The sequence below is a fragment of the Bufo gargarizans genome, chromosome 2, assembly GCF_014858855.1.
Source record: "Bufo gargarizans isolate SCDJY-AF-19 chromosome 2, ASM1485885v1, whole genome shotgun sequence".
NCBI classification, from domain to species: Eukaryota; Metazoa; Chordata; class Amphibia; order Anura; family Bufonidae; genus Bufo; species Bufo gargarizans.
Window position 1 is genome coordinate 704,748,587 of NC_058081.1, and position 15,964 is coordinate 704,764,550.

The 15,964-nt window shown below is 46.9% G+C and overlaps 1 protein-coding gene across 1 annotated transcript in view; it reads right to left on the bottom strand.

Moving 5' to 3' along the window:
- LOC122929066 (protein-arginine deiminase type-2-like) overlaps window positions 1-15,758 on the bottom strand; it is a 61,455-nt gene extending 45,697 nt beyond the window's left edge. The window contains exon 1 of the mRNA XM_044282512.1: window positions 15,596-15,758. Coding sequence (XP_044138447.1) covers window positions 15,596-15,690 — 95 coding nt within the window. The 5' untranslated portion in view covers window positions 15,691-15,758. The remainder of the gene's footprint in view (window positions 1-15,595) is intronic.
- Window positions 15,759-15,964: the final 206 nt, after the last annotated feature.

Consider the following 15,964-nt stretch of genomic DNA (forward strand, 5'->3'; position numbering starts at 1 on the left):
CGGATCCTTTTTCATTCAGAATGACAGGGGCAAGGCCAATAATTTAGGCATTTGCCCCTCATGGTGTCACTGAGACATGGTATTGTGTTTGTGTCCCCCCCCCCCTTTTTATTTCTCAGGTAATTCTGAATGTTAGGGCTCTTTCACACTTGCGTTGTCCGGATCCAGCATAGAGTTCCGTCGTCGGGGCTCTATGCCGGAAGAATCCTGATCAGTTTTATCCTAATGCATTCTGAATGGAGAGAAATCCATTCAGGATGCATCAGGATGTCTTCAGTTCCGGAACGGAACGTTTTTTGGCCGGAGAAAATACCGCAGCATGCTGCGCTTTTTGCTCCGGCCAAAAATCCTGAACACTTGCCGCAAGGCCGGATCCGGAATTAATGCCCATTGAAAGGCATTGATCTGGATCCGGCCTTAAGCTAAACGTCGTTTCGGCGCATTGCAGGACCCGACGTTTAGCTTTTTCTGAATGGTTACCATGGCTGCAAGGACGCTAAAGTCCCGGCAGCCATGGTAAAGTGTAGCGGGGAGCAGCATACTTACCATCCGTGCGGCTCCAGGGGCGCTCCAGAGTGACGTCAGGGCGCCCCAAGCGCATGGATCACATGGAACACGTCATCTGTGCGCATGGGGCGCTCTGACATCATTCTGGAGCGCCCCCGGGAGCCGCACGGACTGTAAGTATACTGCTCCCCCGCTTCCCGGTCCTACTATGGCAACCAGGACTTTAATAGCGTCCTGGCTGCCATAGTAACACTTCAAATGCTTTCAGTACACTTGCGTTTTTCCGGATCCGGCGTGTAATTCCGGCAAGTGGAGTACACGCCGGATCCGGACAACGCAAGTGTAAAAGAGGCCTTAGCTGGCAACAGGACCGAGAGGTGATTGGCCTAAGGCAGTGGTGGCGAACCTCAGAGCCCTCTCTGTGGGCACCCGCACCCTGGAAAAAGTCTATGGTGCACAATATGCCTTAATCTTTTCCTGCCATTCATCAGAGCAGGGCGCACTATGAACAGCACAGGCAGCGCATTGAATGTAAATAGCTAAATGATAAAGTACGTGGAAGATATACGATATTGGACTGTAGCATTCAGGTTAAATTGGCGTGTTGGCACTTTGCAATAAATAAGTGGGTTTTGGTTTGCAGTTTGGGCACTCGGTCTGTAAAAGGTTTGCCATCACTGGCCTAAGGTGTTGCTGGGCAAAGGGCTATTTTTAACTGAACTGTGGATTGGCCAAGGGCAAGTTTAGGCGGGAATTTTGAGTATTTATAGTCGCCACTCGCCCTTTGGAGCGTGTCCCTCCCTCCTTGGGTTTTAGTCGTGGTTTCTTCCAATAAAGGGGGTGGTGGGGGTAAGTCAGCCTTACTGGGTGAACTCTTGCGGAGTATTTCATTAATGGACTTTAGTTAATATATACGGGAATTTTAATGGCTTAATGGAATTGTTAATATTTATGGTTAACCACCCCCCATTTTAATAAAGGCCGCGGCCATTTTTGTCCATATTTGTAGTTTGTCTTCATTTATTCATAATTTATAGGTTTAAAGTCGTCGAGTATGGCACCATTCATTAGGGCAAAACTGATCTGTTTTGGACCGCTTGTGAGAGCCCTGAATGGATCTCACAAACGGAAACCAAAACGCGAGTGTGAAAGTAGCCTTCCTGCAGGTAAGTTCACTCAGAGCTCAGTCCCATCACTCCGCGGGGGCGAGGTCACTCCTGCTCTCAGCTAATCACATAACAGTCTGGTATGCAGGTTACCAGAGAAACCTGTGTGCAGTGAGACACCTGCTGAACTGTCTAGACTCTACAGGTTGGGACTAAAGTTTAATCTACTGACCAATGTATTTAGAAAATGTATTTTTTTAACTGTCCCTTTATGTTGAAAGCTAATCTTTGTTACTAGTGAGAAAACCCTAATCCTGTTTTCTCTAGCAGATCTGAGAGGAGTGCAGCCATGCCTTCCCGATGCCTTTTTCCTGTGATCTGTGGCAGAGGAGCTTCACTACTGAGCATCTACATAAAGGGCAGCACACATTCATCTCAACTAAAAGCTTAGATCAGGAATAGACATTTATAGGACATTTCATCATTTTCCCAAATTCTTATGAAAATATATTCAGCACATACTGCATTGAACTAACTGTACTATTATATATTTTTGGAGTATGAGTCAGTCCATTTGATAACTACTCCGACTCCACCAAAATGGACACCGACTGACCCCACAGCCCTGGTTTTAATATGTGCAAATGAGCCTCTAGGAGCAATGGGGGCGCTGTCTTTACACCTAGAGGCTCCACTCTCCTTGAAACTGCTGCGCCCTCTGGACTTTCATTGATAGGCTGTGAAAATGTCATTGCACCTGGGGCTAAGTGCAGATGGTACGGCAGTTGCAGAGAGAGCAGAGCCTCTCTGTGCAATGGCAATGCCCTCGTTGCTCCTAGAGGCTCATTTGCATATAAAAAAAATAATACTCAGCAATGCGGGCACATATGAACATGGGACCAACACAGATGCCTTCAGCTGCCAAGCGCACATGTAACAGGTCAGCCAGTGTCATAGGTACAAAACTGCTGACAGATGCCCTTTAAAATCTCATCTACTTTGCAGCTACTACAACGTGCTGCAGATTCTTCTCATGTGATTTCTCCGTGCAGCATACAGTACATTCAGCCGCACTTGGTGCGATTTCGCTTCTTTTGCGAGTGATATTTTGTGTCCTCGGACCAGACCCGTCCCCGTTCTCCCTCAGTCCTGCAGAGCAGCTGCATTTTGGAGCAAGCAATAAACCATATTTGCAGATTAACAGTGAGACAGGACACTGTCACATTCAGTTCACACGGCGGTGGCGTTTGGTACATGATCTGGATCCCTGTTCCTTGGTGTAGGCTAAATAAGGAAAGCCCCAATAATGTCCTCTCGTAAAGATGTCACTCACGGGCCGGCACTTCTGATTCAACGTGGCTGGCAATGCTCATTCTAAGGAACACGACTCTAGACCAGAGCCTTGTGCAGGCTGCATGGAGCGGGCCCCTGAACGGCAAATCTTACTATTATGCACGGACACAAAGCCTCCAGGATCCTCTATAGGGCAGTTATGAAGACCAATGCAAAAATGTGCAGCATTTTTTCACTTTGAAGGGCATAGAGCTAAAACGTGAGCGGGACCACCTGCCGTGGCTTCCAGCGGCATCTTTCTGGACACTGCTCCAAGAAGGGACATGTCCCTTTTTTGACACAGTCATGGCTTTATGGGTCCATTCACACGTCTGCATGAACAAGTCCGCATCCGTTCTGCAAAATTGCGGACTGCCGCATCCATAGCTCCCTTTCGCGGCCCGATAGAGCATGTCCTATTCTTGTCCACAGCCATGGACAAGAATAGGCATTTCTATCATAGTGCCGGCCACGTGCGGTCCGCAAAATGCGGAACGCACATGGCCAGTGTCCGTGTTTTGCGGATCCGCAATTTGCAAACCACTTGCGGATGTGTGAATGGACCCTAAACCACAGGCTGCAAGAATGGCAGTGCATCCACCCTTTGAAAACAATGGCATGAGGACACCACATAGTCGCCTCTGCAATTTAGTGCAGAATCCGTGACAAAATTCGAGCAGCAAAATCGGCAATCGGCAATCGTGAAGGTATATTCACACTTTTTTGCCATGTGGATTTTGGTGTAGATTCCCGCCCCCTAAAAACGCTTGCAATTTATAGCCATTGATTTCAATGGTAAAACTGCTCGCTAATTTGCACAGAGCTTTTTATTTTTATTTTTTATAAAAAAAGTGGAGTGGAAAAAAAATAAGCAACATGTTCATTTTTGTTGCGGATTGCGCTTTGAATCCAAATCCAATCTTCCCATCAAAATGGTCAGGATCATAAAAATGCAACAAAAACTGAAGTGAGAATAAAAACCACCTCCAAATAAGGCCTTGTTCACATGACCGTGGTTTTGTTCCGCACCAGTCGCTTTTTTTTGCTTCAAAGGGGTGGCATCCACATCCGTTGCTCCGTTCCGTGGCCCAGCAAAAATTATGAGTCATGTCCTATTCTTGTCCGTTTTGCGGAAAAGAATAGGCATGTCTATAACGGGCTTCCTGTTCAGTTCCGCAAATTTCAGAAGGCACACGGTTGGCACCCGCATTTTGCGGATTCACAATTTGCAGACCGCAAAACACGGCACGGTCGTGTGAACAAGCCCTAACCATGAGGAATCCTGAAGTGGATTAAAAGGGGCATTTCGGTTACATCCACAGGATAGGTGATAACTATTAGATCAGTGGAGGTCCTACTGATCAAGAGAACTGGGGCCCCGTACCCCCTGCAGGCACCTGAAATGAACAGAGTGGCCGGCTGAGTATACGTGCGGCCGCTCCATTCATTTCTATGGGATTTTCGGAGAGCTGTACTCCGCTCTCCGGAGCTCCTACGAGCACGAGTGAACGGCCACCCCATTCATTTCAGGAGGTACAGAGTCCCCGTTCTTGTGATAATTGGTGGTCCCAGCAGTAGGGACCCCACAATCTAATAGTTGTAGCCTTTCCTGTGGCTAGTGAATAACTTAATGTAACTAGAATACCCCTTTAAGCATCATTTTTATTTTTTTACAAAAAAGGTCTTCGTTGGGGAGATCAAAAAGGTCTTAGTTGCCCATGGTAACCAGATTCCACCTTTCTTTTTTCAGAACTCTTTTGGAAAATGAAAGGTGAAATCTGATTGGTTGCTAAGGCCAACTAAGCCAGTTTTCCTTTTACACCAGTTTTGATTAATTTCCCTCTGTGTGAATATACCATAAAGCGTGCATCCACATTTGGTGTAAACACTGCGGATTGCAAGTGGCACATCCGCAGCGTTGTGCCACACAAGCCTTGCTGCCCATAGAAATAACCAATCACAGCACAGCTTTCATTTTTCAAGAGCAGAATATAAAATGAAAGATGTGCTCTGATTGGTTGCTATGGGCAACAAAAATCAGACATCAATATGGCCTCCACTATAAGGGTTATCACCATCTTTCCTTCAGTACTGATCAGAAAATCTGCCATATTACCGCAAAAGCTGTATAACTAGGTAGATTGAGCGTAGCTGACTGTAGGAGATGGCTGACAACACCTGTGTGAGCTTACAGGCAGCCATATTGATAGTCACCCAATTTTCCCAGCAACAGATATGGGGAATTGAATAATGTGACTAAAGACGACGACCAGGGTCTTACATTTACAGGCAGCCATTGTCACAATCCTCCCTCACACCCAGAACACAATACAGGCGTGTTTATGCGACACCCAAATCTCCCTGTAATCTATAAATGGGCATCAGTAACTTGTGAGTTCCACCTAGCAAGTTCTAAAATGTTGAGGGACCAGGGAGGAATGCACGCAGCCAGCACGGTTAGCAGTCTCCGTTAAGGATGACAAGTGGGAACAAGCAGTAATAAACGACACCGAGGGGGACAGGGTCAAGAGATGGAGCAGCTCGTAAATACTTCATTCACTAGGACACACAAGTATTATCATCCCTTTAGTAAAGGGGGCCGGCCCCTCTGGAAAGGTTATTTTGCATATAAATTTTGGCACAAACTCCACAGCGCCCTCGCTGGTGACTGCTAGACATGACCGCAAACATAAGGAAAAGTATCGGTCACTGACTGTGTCCATTGGTGGAACCACTTACACAAAAGAATAAAATCATCTGGAACAATTACAGTTTCCGCAGCGCTCACGTCGACCACCACCAGTCGTGGAAACTGAGGGCAGGGTGACAGGTTCAGAGCCAGTATTATGTTGTCACATCGTAACCTCGTGTTTTGTAAAATGATCTTTATGAGCTCCAAGTGTGTCAGTTATGAGAAGGTGTTATACGTAGTACAGGACAGCAACCCCCACCAGAGCTGCCTCGCACCCAACTCTAAACACCTCATTTAGTTATTACATCCGGACGTTTGGGAAAACTGCCGACAATGGTCTCCAGCAGGCGCAGAACTAAAAATGAGGGTACACCTCAGTAGAGTACAATAAAACAGGGCATCTATGACAAGTGACAGAGGTTGTCACAGCTCCACCCACAATGCAACATCACTAGTAGTATTTGTATAGGATTAAAAGGGTAACTCCATTCAAGACCAGAAAATTCTGTCATCTGACTATCCTGGAAGTTTTCTTCTCCTTTGTAGATGTTGGCCTACTGTTAATGGAGTGCTCTCCAACCAGTGGTCTTCTCGTCAAGAGTTGCTGTCACAGTAAACTGGGAGTTGTAGTTTAACACCTGGTGAGCCACAGGTTGGAGGCATCTAATCTACATAATAATGAACCATCCTTCTACTGCACTGGATGGATGCATCCACTGACAAACCATTACCTAATACAGTCCAGGTCTATGGCATCTCTGGAGCATTGGGTCACAACACAAAGACCCATGTGTGGGCACTACCAGGGAACTCCAGCCAGAAGCAGGTACTATGCCCAAGTAAACCAGATACCCGTTCTGATGAAGGTTCTAACTGACTAATCTGTAGGAACTCCACTGCCTTGGTCCTCAGTTGGGTTATTAAGAGAGTCTACGGGGCTTAGTCTTCACTAAGCGGATCTTGTTGCAGAGAGTCGGACCCTCAGTTTGTACTCTCCACATTTGATGTGCCCTTGTTGGTCCTTTCCGTTATGAAGTGCTGCTGTATGCAGCTGTGCTTCCATATCCTGAAAGTATTGCAGGAGGAGGTGCCAAACGTCAGGCATACGTAATGATGAACGTATTGGCACCGAGTGCTGCTCCAGAACGATGGTTAGGAGAGGCCAGTGAAAGTGATAAAAAGGCAAAGTTTGGAGACAGTAGGGAGTGTGCAGCGTTACTTCGCGAGGTGCCTACTGAGAACATGTGAACGTAGTAGGCTGGAGCACGGGTCTAGTAGAGTCACTGTGAGACTGCCGATGGTCCAGAAAGAGAAGCCAAGGGATCCAGAGTCCCTATGTAGTACTGCACATGTAGGCCCAAGTGTTATGGATGGTAACCGGTGAGAGACAGGGTTAGAGTTTGGGAGTCACTGTTGGGTCGCTGTGTAAGCACCAGACGTAAATTAAAGAGCGTGACTGGCTGAAAACGAAGGGCTGGCCACCCATGAAAGGTACTGGTATAGTGGCCACAAGGAACAAAAGGAGGTGCAGGGCAGGATCTATACTAAGTAACTGGTGCAAAGCTGGGAGTGGCATCTGCACAGGGCAGGTTGTGGCACGGAGAATTCTCCTTGAGACCTATAGCAGCGGAAAGTCAGCAGTCACTTTGGGCACCACATGAATTTGACGAATGTGCTGCATGGTTACCCGCCCTCGTCAAGGAGTACTCAAAAAAATTTATTTTCACCATTCAGAACATCTATTGTTCAAGGCAAAAGGTGACCGTCACTCTGCAGGTGAGCCACCCTTACATGTGTGCACCCAGGACTGTAGATATCATTAACATAAGGCCGAGCTAGAGTTCAGCTGTCAAACAGAAATCCAACTGGGTGACCCTTCCAGAGAGGTCTGGTATCCATTTCACCAGATGATTGGCTACAGGAGACGTCCTCATAGTGTTAATGGGCATCTCATGGCCAACCTAGAAAATCACAAGAGGTCTATAGACCATAGAAGGGGCCACCATGAGGCCCTGACAAATGGGGGGCCCCAGTTTAAGATATAGTCTTATGTATCCAGGTATAGTGAACTTCTGTAGTGGCACTGCAGGTTAGGAGGAACTATCCTGAGGGTCAGACTGCTGTGCTTCTCCACAAGGGTTGGCAGGGGACACGACCCAGCACTGCTCCATAATGAGAAGCAGAAGTGTCAACCAGCAACAGGATAGGGGAATCGGTTTTGCATTTTTTGCTATGGGCACCCTCCCCTTATGAACACCTCTGATGATCCCAGAATCTCCTGTCCCTGGACCCAGCGCTAGATAAACAATGAACTGCTGATCTGGCAAGCAGCCTCTGCAGAGAACGCACTTAGCCGTAAGCCCTACAAATCCTTAGAAGGTTATTCCTAAGGGTGGCTGAGTGCTTCTCCGAAAATCCCTTCTCAGGTGCCGTGAGCCATCGCTCTACAGAGATTACCCAGTCACAGCTGCTCCTGGCGGACATGTGCCAGGAGACTGATCCCACTATGGAGGAGACATTAACTACTCACAGGTCCAGGGACAGAATCATCAACAGTGATGCAGAGACACATGGTCGGTAGGGCTTTGAAGATTTACTCGCCTTTTAGTGCCCGACTAGATTTTTATTTATTAATTTTTTTTATAAAATTATTCTCTTTTCTTCTGGAACAGAAGTATTGGCGGATGACCAGATCTCTACCAGGCAGCCTGAACCAAAAAGAGCCAACAAAGAACCTTATTTCACCGCCATCATGACTGGTAATACCATTAATGTTAATCCCACCATCACAGCAACAGCTGGGCAGGACACTGCATATCTTCTGCCCTGGAAGTTGCCAGAGCCGCAAAGCCTGGGAGGCCTACCGACTGTCCCGAGTCCACGTTCCCACCACATATGGAGCACATTCACATCTACACAGTCCTGTAAGCAGCTGCATTCCCCACCTAACGGCATGAAGAGTCTAAAACCAGTTTATCTGCCAAATTAGCCGTAGCTTCTACCACAAGAGAGTGCCAAAGCTCCACCTCATCTGCTGGGCTACAGCCACTGCAGTCAGTGGGAAACCGATGCCATTTGTCATCAACGCTGATCCTGCAGAAGAGGAGATCCTTGCTGACACCTCATTTGCCGTAGACTCCACCTACGCCTAAGCGATAACCAGTGCAAGAAAAGAAGCCATAAGAGACTAGCTAGGTTTTTGTGCTTGTTGTTGGCCCTTAGAACATGCACCAGGAACTTAAAATGGCTCATTTGTTTATTCAAACCCTTTTTCTCCAAGTTTCAATAACGGAGATGTTCTGCAACACTCAAGCATTGTACCCAGAACTCTGACGGACTAAAGCTCTCTGTGATTGGTTTGGCAATGTTTAAGAAAAGTACCTAAAGAAAATACTCAAATGTATCTCAGCCCTTTGAGAGCAGTTTTGCAACGTTTGTGCACCAAGCTCACATTGACTCTACTGTACTGGAGCCACAGTCAGAACATCTACAAAGAACCTCAATGCCAGCCTGAGGTTCTGCAGAGACACTTTAGAGAGAGACAGAAAGAAAGTGTACTATAACCCCCATCATTGCTGCTGTCTATTCATTGCTTATTGAGAAGGAATTGGACTGTGATCTACTTGGAATTGTGCCCTGTTACTGTCGTTTGTACTACTACTCCTATTCTGCTCTTTAGCAAAGAGAGACTTATTAATTTACACCAACTGGCCTCATCACTTGACTCCACCATTTGCCGCCCATTGCACCTGCTCTTCTGCCTTGCACCCAGATCAATACCCAACATCAAAGCCAACCCCAACTACCACCAGGCAGGAGCCCAAACACCAGGGTGCGTCTCTGGGGGAAAAGGGTGAAGATTATACAGTAGGTATTCTTTTTTTTACTATTTTATGACAATATCTGCTTTTTTAGTCTTTTATGTTTTATAACTTGGACAACCCTTTTAAAGGAAATCTGTCACATGGATTACCAATATATGAAACTATAACCATTGCCTATGGCTTTCATTTTCGATTAAATCCACTTTTTGTATTATGCAACTTGGGCTGTAAGGTGCCCAGAGCAGCGCTATTATCTTTCAAAGGTGCCCAGGAACGCCCCCCTCTCCAGTGCCGAAACTACAACAGTGCTGGTGTGTAGTTTCAGCCCTGGAGAGGCGTGCTTGGGCTCTGATGGAGGGCAGGCTGGGCACTGGAGAGCAGGCGTTCCTGGGCACCTTTGAAATATAACGCCCCTCTGGGCACCTTACAGCCATAATACAAAATATGGATTTAATCGGAAATTAAATCCACAAACGCAGAATGAAGAGTACATAAAGAAACATTCTATTGTTCCCTGCTTTCAGCCACCACTAGGATCTGTCTGTTTGGAAATCTGGATCATCTTCCGCCACTTTTGAAAACATCCCTAAAGAACTCTCCCCCATCACAGCAGTGAGCAAAAACAGTAAGGGGCCCCTGGCTTATTAAGGCCCCCTTCACACGGGCGTCACGGGTGAGGGCTGGATGCGTTCAGGGTGCATTGCGGGAAACCTGTCCACTATTGCGTTTCGATGTTCAGTTTTTTTCCGCGCCAGTTCAATGAGTTTTGCACGCACGTGAGAAAAAACTGAATGTGTTACCCAGACCCGAACTTCTTCACTGAAGTTCGGGTTTGGTGTTCTGTAGATTTTAATATTTTCCATTATAACATTGCTGTTATTCTCCATAATAACGTTCTTTAATACAGAATGCTAAGTATAATGTCAATTGAGGGTTAAAAAAAAATAATAATAATTAAAAATAAAAATATATAACTCTCCTCATTCACTTGATCGCGCAGCCGGCATAGTCTTCTTTCTTCTCCTTTCAGGACCTGCAAAAGGACCTTTGATGACGCAATCGTGCTCAGGCGACGTCAGCGCAGGTCCTGCTGAATGAAGATGGAAGGATCACCACGTGGTGAGCGCGATTACGTCAAAGGTCCTTTTGCAGGTCCTGAAAGAAGAAGACGATGGCGGCTGCACGATCAAGTGGAGGAGAGTTTTGTTTTTTTTTACCCCTCAAGGCACAATTTTACTAAGCATTTTGTAATAAGAATGCTATTATTTTCCCTTAGGCCTCTTTCACACTTGCGTTGTCCGGATCCGGCGTGTACTCCACTTGCCAGAATTACACGCCGGATCTGGAAAAACGCAAGTGAACTGAAAGCATTTGAAGACGGATCCGTCTTCAAAATGCTTTCAGTGTTACTATGGCAGCCAGGACGCTATTAAAGTCTTGGTTGCCATAGTAGTAGTGGGGAGCGGGGGAGCGGCATACTTACAGTCCGCGCGGCTCCCGGGGCGCTCTAGAGTGACGTCAGAGCGCCACATGCGCATGGATGACGTGCCATGCGATCACGTGATCCATGCGCTTGGGGCGCCCTGACGTCACTCTGGAGCGCCCCGGGAGCCGCACGGATGGTGAGTATACTGCTCCCCGCTCCCCACTACACTTTACCATGGCTGCCAGGACTTTAGCGTCCCGGCAGCCACGGTAACCATTCAGAAAAAGCTAAACGTCGGATCCGGCAATGCGCCGAAACGACGTTTAGCTTAAGGCTGGATCCGGATCAATGCCTTTCAATGGGCATTCATTCCGGATCCGGCCTTGCGGCAAGTGTTCAGGATTTTTGGCCGGAGCAAACAGCATGCTGCGGTATTTTCTCTGGCCAAAAAACATTCCGGAACTGAAGACATCCTGATGTATCCTGAACGGATTTCACTCCATTCAGAATGCATTAGGATAAAACTGATCAGGATTCTTCCGGCATAGAGCCCCGACGACGGAACTCTATGCCGGAAGAAAAGAACGCAAGTGTGAAAGAGCCCTTATAACCATGTTTAAGGGAAAAAATTACAGTGAATAGACTTTAATGGGGTTTGCTCATCCCCATCATCTCCTAGCAAAGATGCGTGAAAAACGCAAAATATAGAAAATGCTGCGATTTGCACAAGTGATGCTTGAAATTTTTTATTTTTTTTTAAATCACCGCTCATCTGCACAGCCCCATTGAAGTGAATGGGTCTGGATTCAGTGCGGGTGCAATTCGTGAAGTCTCAGCACGGTGCTGCGTGTCCCTTACTGCGCCTCTGTCGTCAATCTTTTGTCTAATAGATCAGAATCAGTCATTTTGAGCCAAGGGAAACCTTGGTGCCCTTTTTAATTTAAATAGTGGTATGGGCCCCCTAGACTATAGGGCGCCTGTGCAGCTGCAAAGCCGGCACCAATGGTATAGCCAGACCTGGACTGGAGAATGCGGTCACTAATGATAATCTCACGCCTACAGTCACATCAAAGGGCTGAGACATTTACATGGGACTGCACGGTCCTTTTATGTCTGAGATTATTCATCTACACTGACGGTTTCAGGACGAGACTTTACTTCTGTACCAGGGGACGGGAACGTGACGCAACCTCCAGGATATTATCTCATTTCTCTTTGTGATGCAATCTCCTGCAGAGGTTTCACCACTGTGGCGCAGAAGAAGTGGAGACCATGATGGGAGGGGGGCTTTAGTCAGTCAACTGTATACTTAGCGATCGCCATCGAGACATCACCCAGCTTTCCCAGACTCTAGGGCAGCAAAATCTGACTTTTGGTTCTGCAGCAACAAGTTAAATATCTCTGGTGATCGGGAAAGCTGGGTGACAGCACTATAGGAGATGCAACGGCGATCCAGCTTTCCCTGAAACATAAAATGAGGAGACATCTGAATAACATCGGATGATTAATCGTAATCTACCGAGCCGGAGAGGGTGTGCACCCGGCACCAGGATACAGGGAGCTGGAGCGTAATAACATATTGTCACGCCCTCTGCCCCATTCCCTACCCACACTGCGACTTCTGGTGAACTCATTATACTGGCCGCATGACTGGTTTTAGTTAACTCTTTAGACTCATCCAGCATTTACATTTAACTCTCTGATTACAGATAACGTAGTAGATGTCACCTGCAGTCCTATGTAAAACCAAAGTGATAACTCTCTGATTACAGATAATGTAGATGTCACACCACAGATAACACAGTGAGAACTCTGAGTACAGATAATGTAGTAGATATCATCTGCAGTCCTGTGCAAAGCCTGTATCACACCAGACGATTTTTCGGCAGATGATCGCTAACGAGCGTTCGTATAAACCCTCGTTAGCGATCATCTTGCAGTGTAAGGGTCCATTCACACGTCCGTTTTTTCTTTCCTGATCTGTTCCGTTTTTTGCGGAACAGATCTGGACCCATTCATTTTCAATGGGTCCTGGAAAAAAAACGGACAGCACAATGTGTGCTGTCAGTTTCCGTTGTTCCGTTCCGCATGTCCGTTTAAATATAAAACATGTCCTATTCTTTTCCACAAAATTCGGATCCTGGTACAATACAAAGTCAATGGATCCGCAAAAAAACAGAAGACATTCGGATGTCATTACGCATGTCATCCGTTTTATGCGGATTACGTTCCTGGAAATTACATTTTAATTTTTTTTTTCAAAGAAATCCAAACAACTTTATTTGCTTATTGAAATTTATACACGTTTCAGTTTTTTGCGGATCTGCAAAAAACGGATGACATACAGAAACATTTTCAGGGACAACGGATCCGCAAAAAACTGACCAAAAATCGGGATATAGAAAAATACTGACGTGTGAATGTAGCCTAATACTGCTGACGACTGCCCAATGAACAAGCAAACTCTCATTCATCGGGCAATCCAAACCTTTTGACGTGTTAAAAAAAAATTATCGTTTGCAGGCGGCAGATCCTGGTGTCAAATAACGATCTGCCGCTGGCAAACCACTGTACAGCATGATGGATGGCACAGTGATCGCTCCTCCTCATGCTACGGAGGAGATCGCTGCATGTAACAGCAGAGGTCTCCTCCGCTAGAGAGCAGACGACTGCCGGGAAAGAACGCTTCCCTCCCGACAACTGTCTGCCACATCGGGTTGTCTAATACGGCTCTAACACCACAAATAATACACCTCTGAGTACAGATAACGTAGTAGATGTCACCTGCAGTCCTATGTAACACCACAGATAACAGTGATATCTACTACATTATCTGTACTCAGAGAGCTATCACCTGCAGTCCTATGTAACACCACAGATAACACAGTGAGAACTCCGAGTACAGGTAATGTAGACGTCACCTGCAGTCCTATGTAACACTAAAGATAACAGTCCCCAAAAGACTTGCAAAACGAACTTGCGGGGTGTCCATCTGTGCTGAGCGGAGCTTTAGGCGCACCAACACGAGAGAGTTAAACATATCCGGTGTCTGGGAAAGCTGGGTGACAGCACTATGAGAACTGCAATGGCGACCCAGCTTTCCCTGGAAAAAAATAAAATGAGGAGACTAGGGCTGAAACAATTACTCGATTAAATCAAGTAATAAGATTTTTTGCATCCAGCATTCATTTGTGTCATGTGACCACGGAGCGGGATTGAAGCGCTTGCTATTACTCACCGCTCTGTGGTCACCCGCACTGCGCTGCACTGTTTCCTGACACATCGTCAGGACTAAGGGGGGGGGGGGGGGGGGCTGAGGGGTGTAGCTGAGTTTTTATAAAGAAAAAAAAAAAAAAGTTCTTTAATTCGTTTTTGCCTTTAGCGTACTCGATTAATCGATAGAATACTCAATTACAAAAGTAGTCGATAGTGCAGCCCTAGCGGAGACATCTGAATAACAATCTACCGAGCCGGAGGGGGTGTGCACCCGGCACCAGGGATCCGGAGTGTAATAACATATAATGTCACGCCCCCTGCCCCATTCCCTACCCACACTGTGACTTATGGTGAACTCATTATACTCCTGGCAGGACGGGTTCTAGTTAACCCTTTGGGCTCACCCAACCGCTATATCCAGGGTTAATAAATATGGCGCATTTTACGTAAAATATCCCAACGGCAGACGAGGGGTTCGCTAGTAAGGACTTTCGCGATTTTATGTTTCCCATGATTGAAAACGAGCCTTGCTGAATTCAGACGCCCGACGCAATAATCTGGAGAAGGCACAGAGGATGACGAAATATATAACAGAACCCCCCCCCAGCAGCGGCACTGTGCTACCTGGGGACACTGCTGCGGTGGACAGACCCAACCGTTAGTGAAGGCAGCAGGTGTCGGGTCACATATGATCGCTGCTGCGTCACACAGTCCCCACTAGTCCAGGATCAATGATCACGTCTTACTATAGATCACCTGCAGTCCTATGCAACACAGCAAATGGCACAGTCATAACCCTCTCAGTACAGATAATGTATTAATAGATGTCACTTGCAGTCCTATGTAACACCACAGATAACACAGTGATAGCACTGAGCACAGATAAAGTGATGTCTCACTGACTACAGATAATGTACTGGATGTCACCTGCAGTCCCATGTACAACTACAGGTAACAAAGTGATGTCTCTCTGAATACAGATAATGTACTGGATGTCACCCGCAGTCCCATGTAACACTACAGATAACAAAGTGATGTCTCACTGACTACAGATAATGTACTGGATGTCACCTGCAGTCCCATGTACAACTACAGGTAACAAAGTGATGTCTCTCTGAATACAGATAATGTACTGGATGTCACCTGCAGTCCCATGTACAACTACAGGTAACAAAGTGATGTCTCTCTGAATACAGATAATGTACTGGATGTCACCTGCAGTCCCATGTACAACTACAGATAACAAAGTGATGTCTCACTGACTACAGATAATGTACTGGATGTCACCTGCAGTCCCATGTACAACTACAGATAACAAAGTGATGTCTCTCTGAATACAGATAATGTACTGGATGTCACCTGCAGTCCTATGTAACACCACAGAGAACAGTGGAGCTCCCAAGAGACTTGCAGAAAACAGGGGGCCCCTATCTGTGCTTAGCTTTAGTGGCAGTTATTGGGGACCCCATCAGGCTGCACTGGTCGCACTCACCCGTTGACATCCACGGCGAGGCGGGAGCCCAGCACACACACCGCCTGCAGCCTCTGCCCGCGGTCCAGGCGCAGTGTGCGGCTTTGTCCCTGCATCCTGCCCGCTCTCCACCTGCAGCAGGTTACAGCTCCCCGACCGCTGCTCTAATCAACCCCGGGCAGCACACGGCCCCGCCCCCCCAGACATCACTGGCCGAGCGGCCTGTCAATCATAACAGTGGGGCGGGGTCAGGACCAGGAGGGTGGAACCCTGCACCCTAATCCCTGCAGATAAGTATAGAAACTCCCAGTAAGGAGAAAACCGAGCCTGGAGCAATGAGGACCCCTGATCGTGTGATAATACAGTATATTGCCCCTGACTGTAATAATC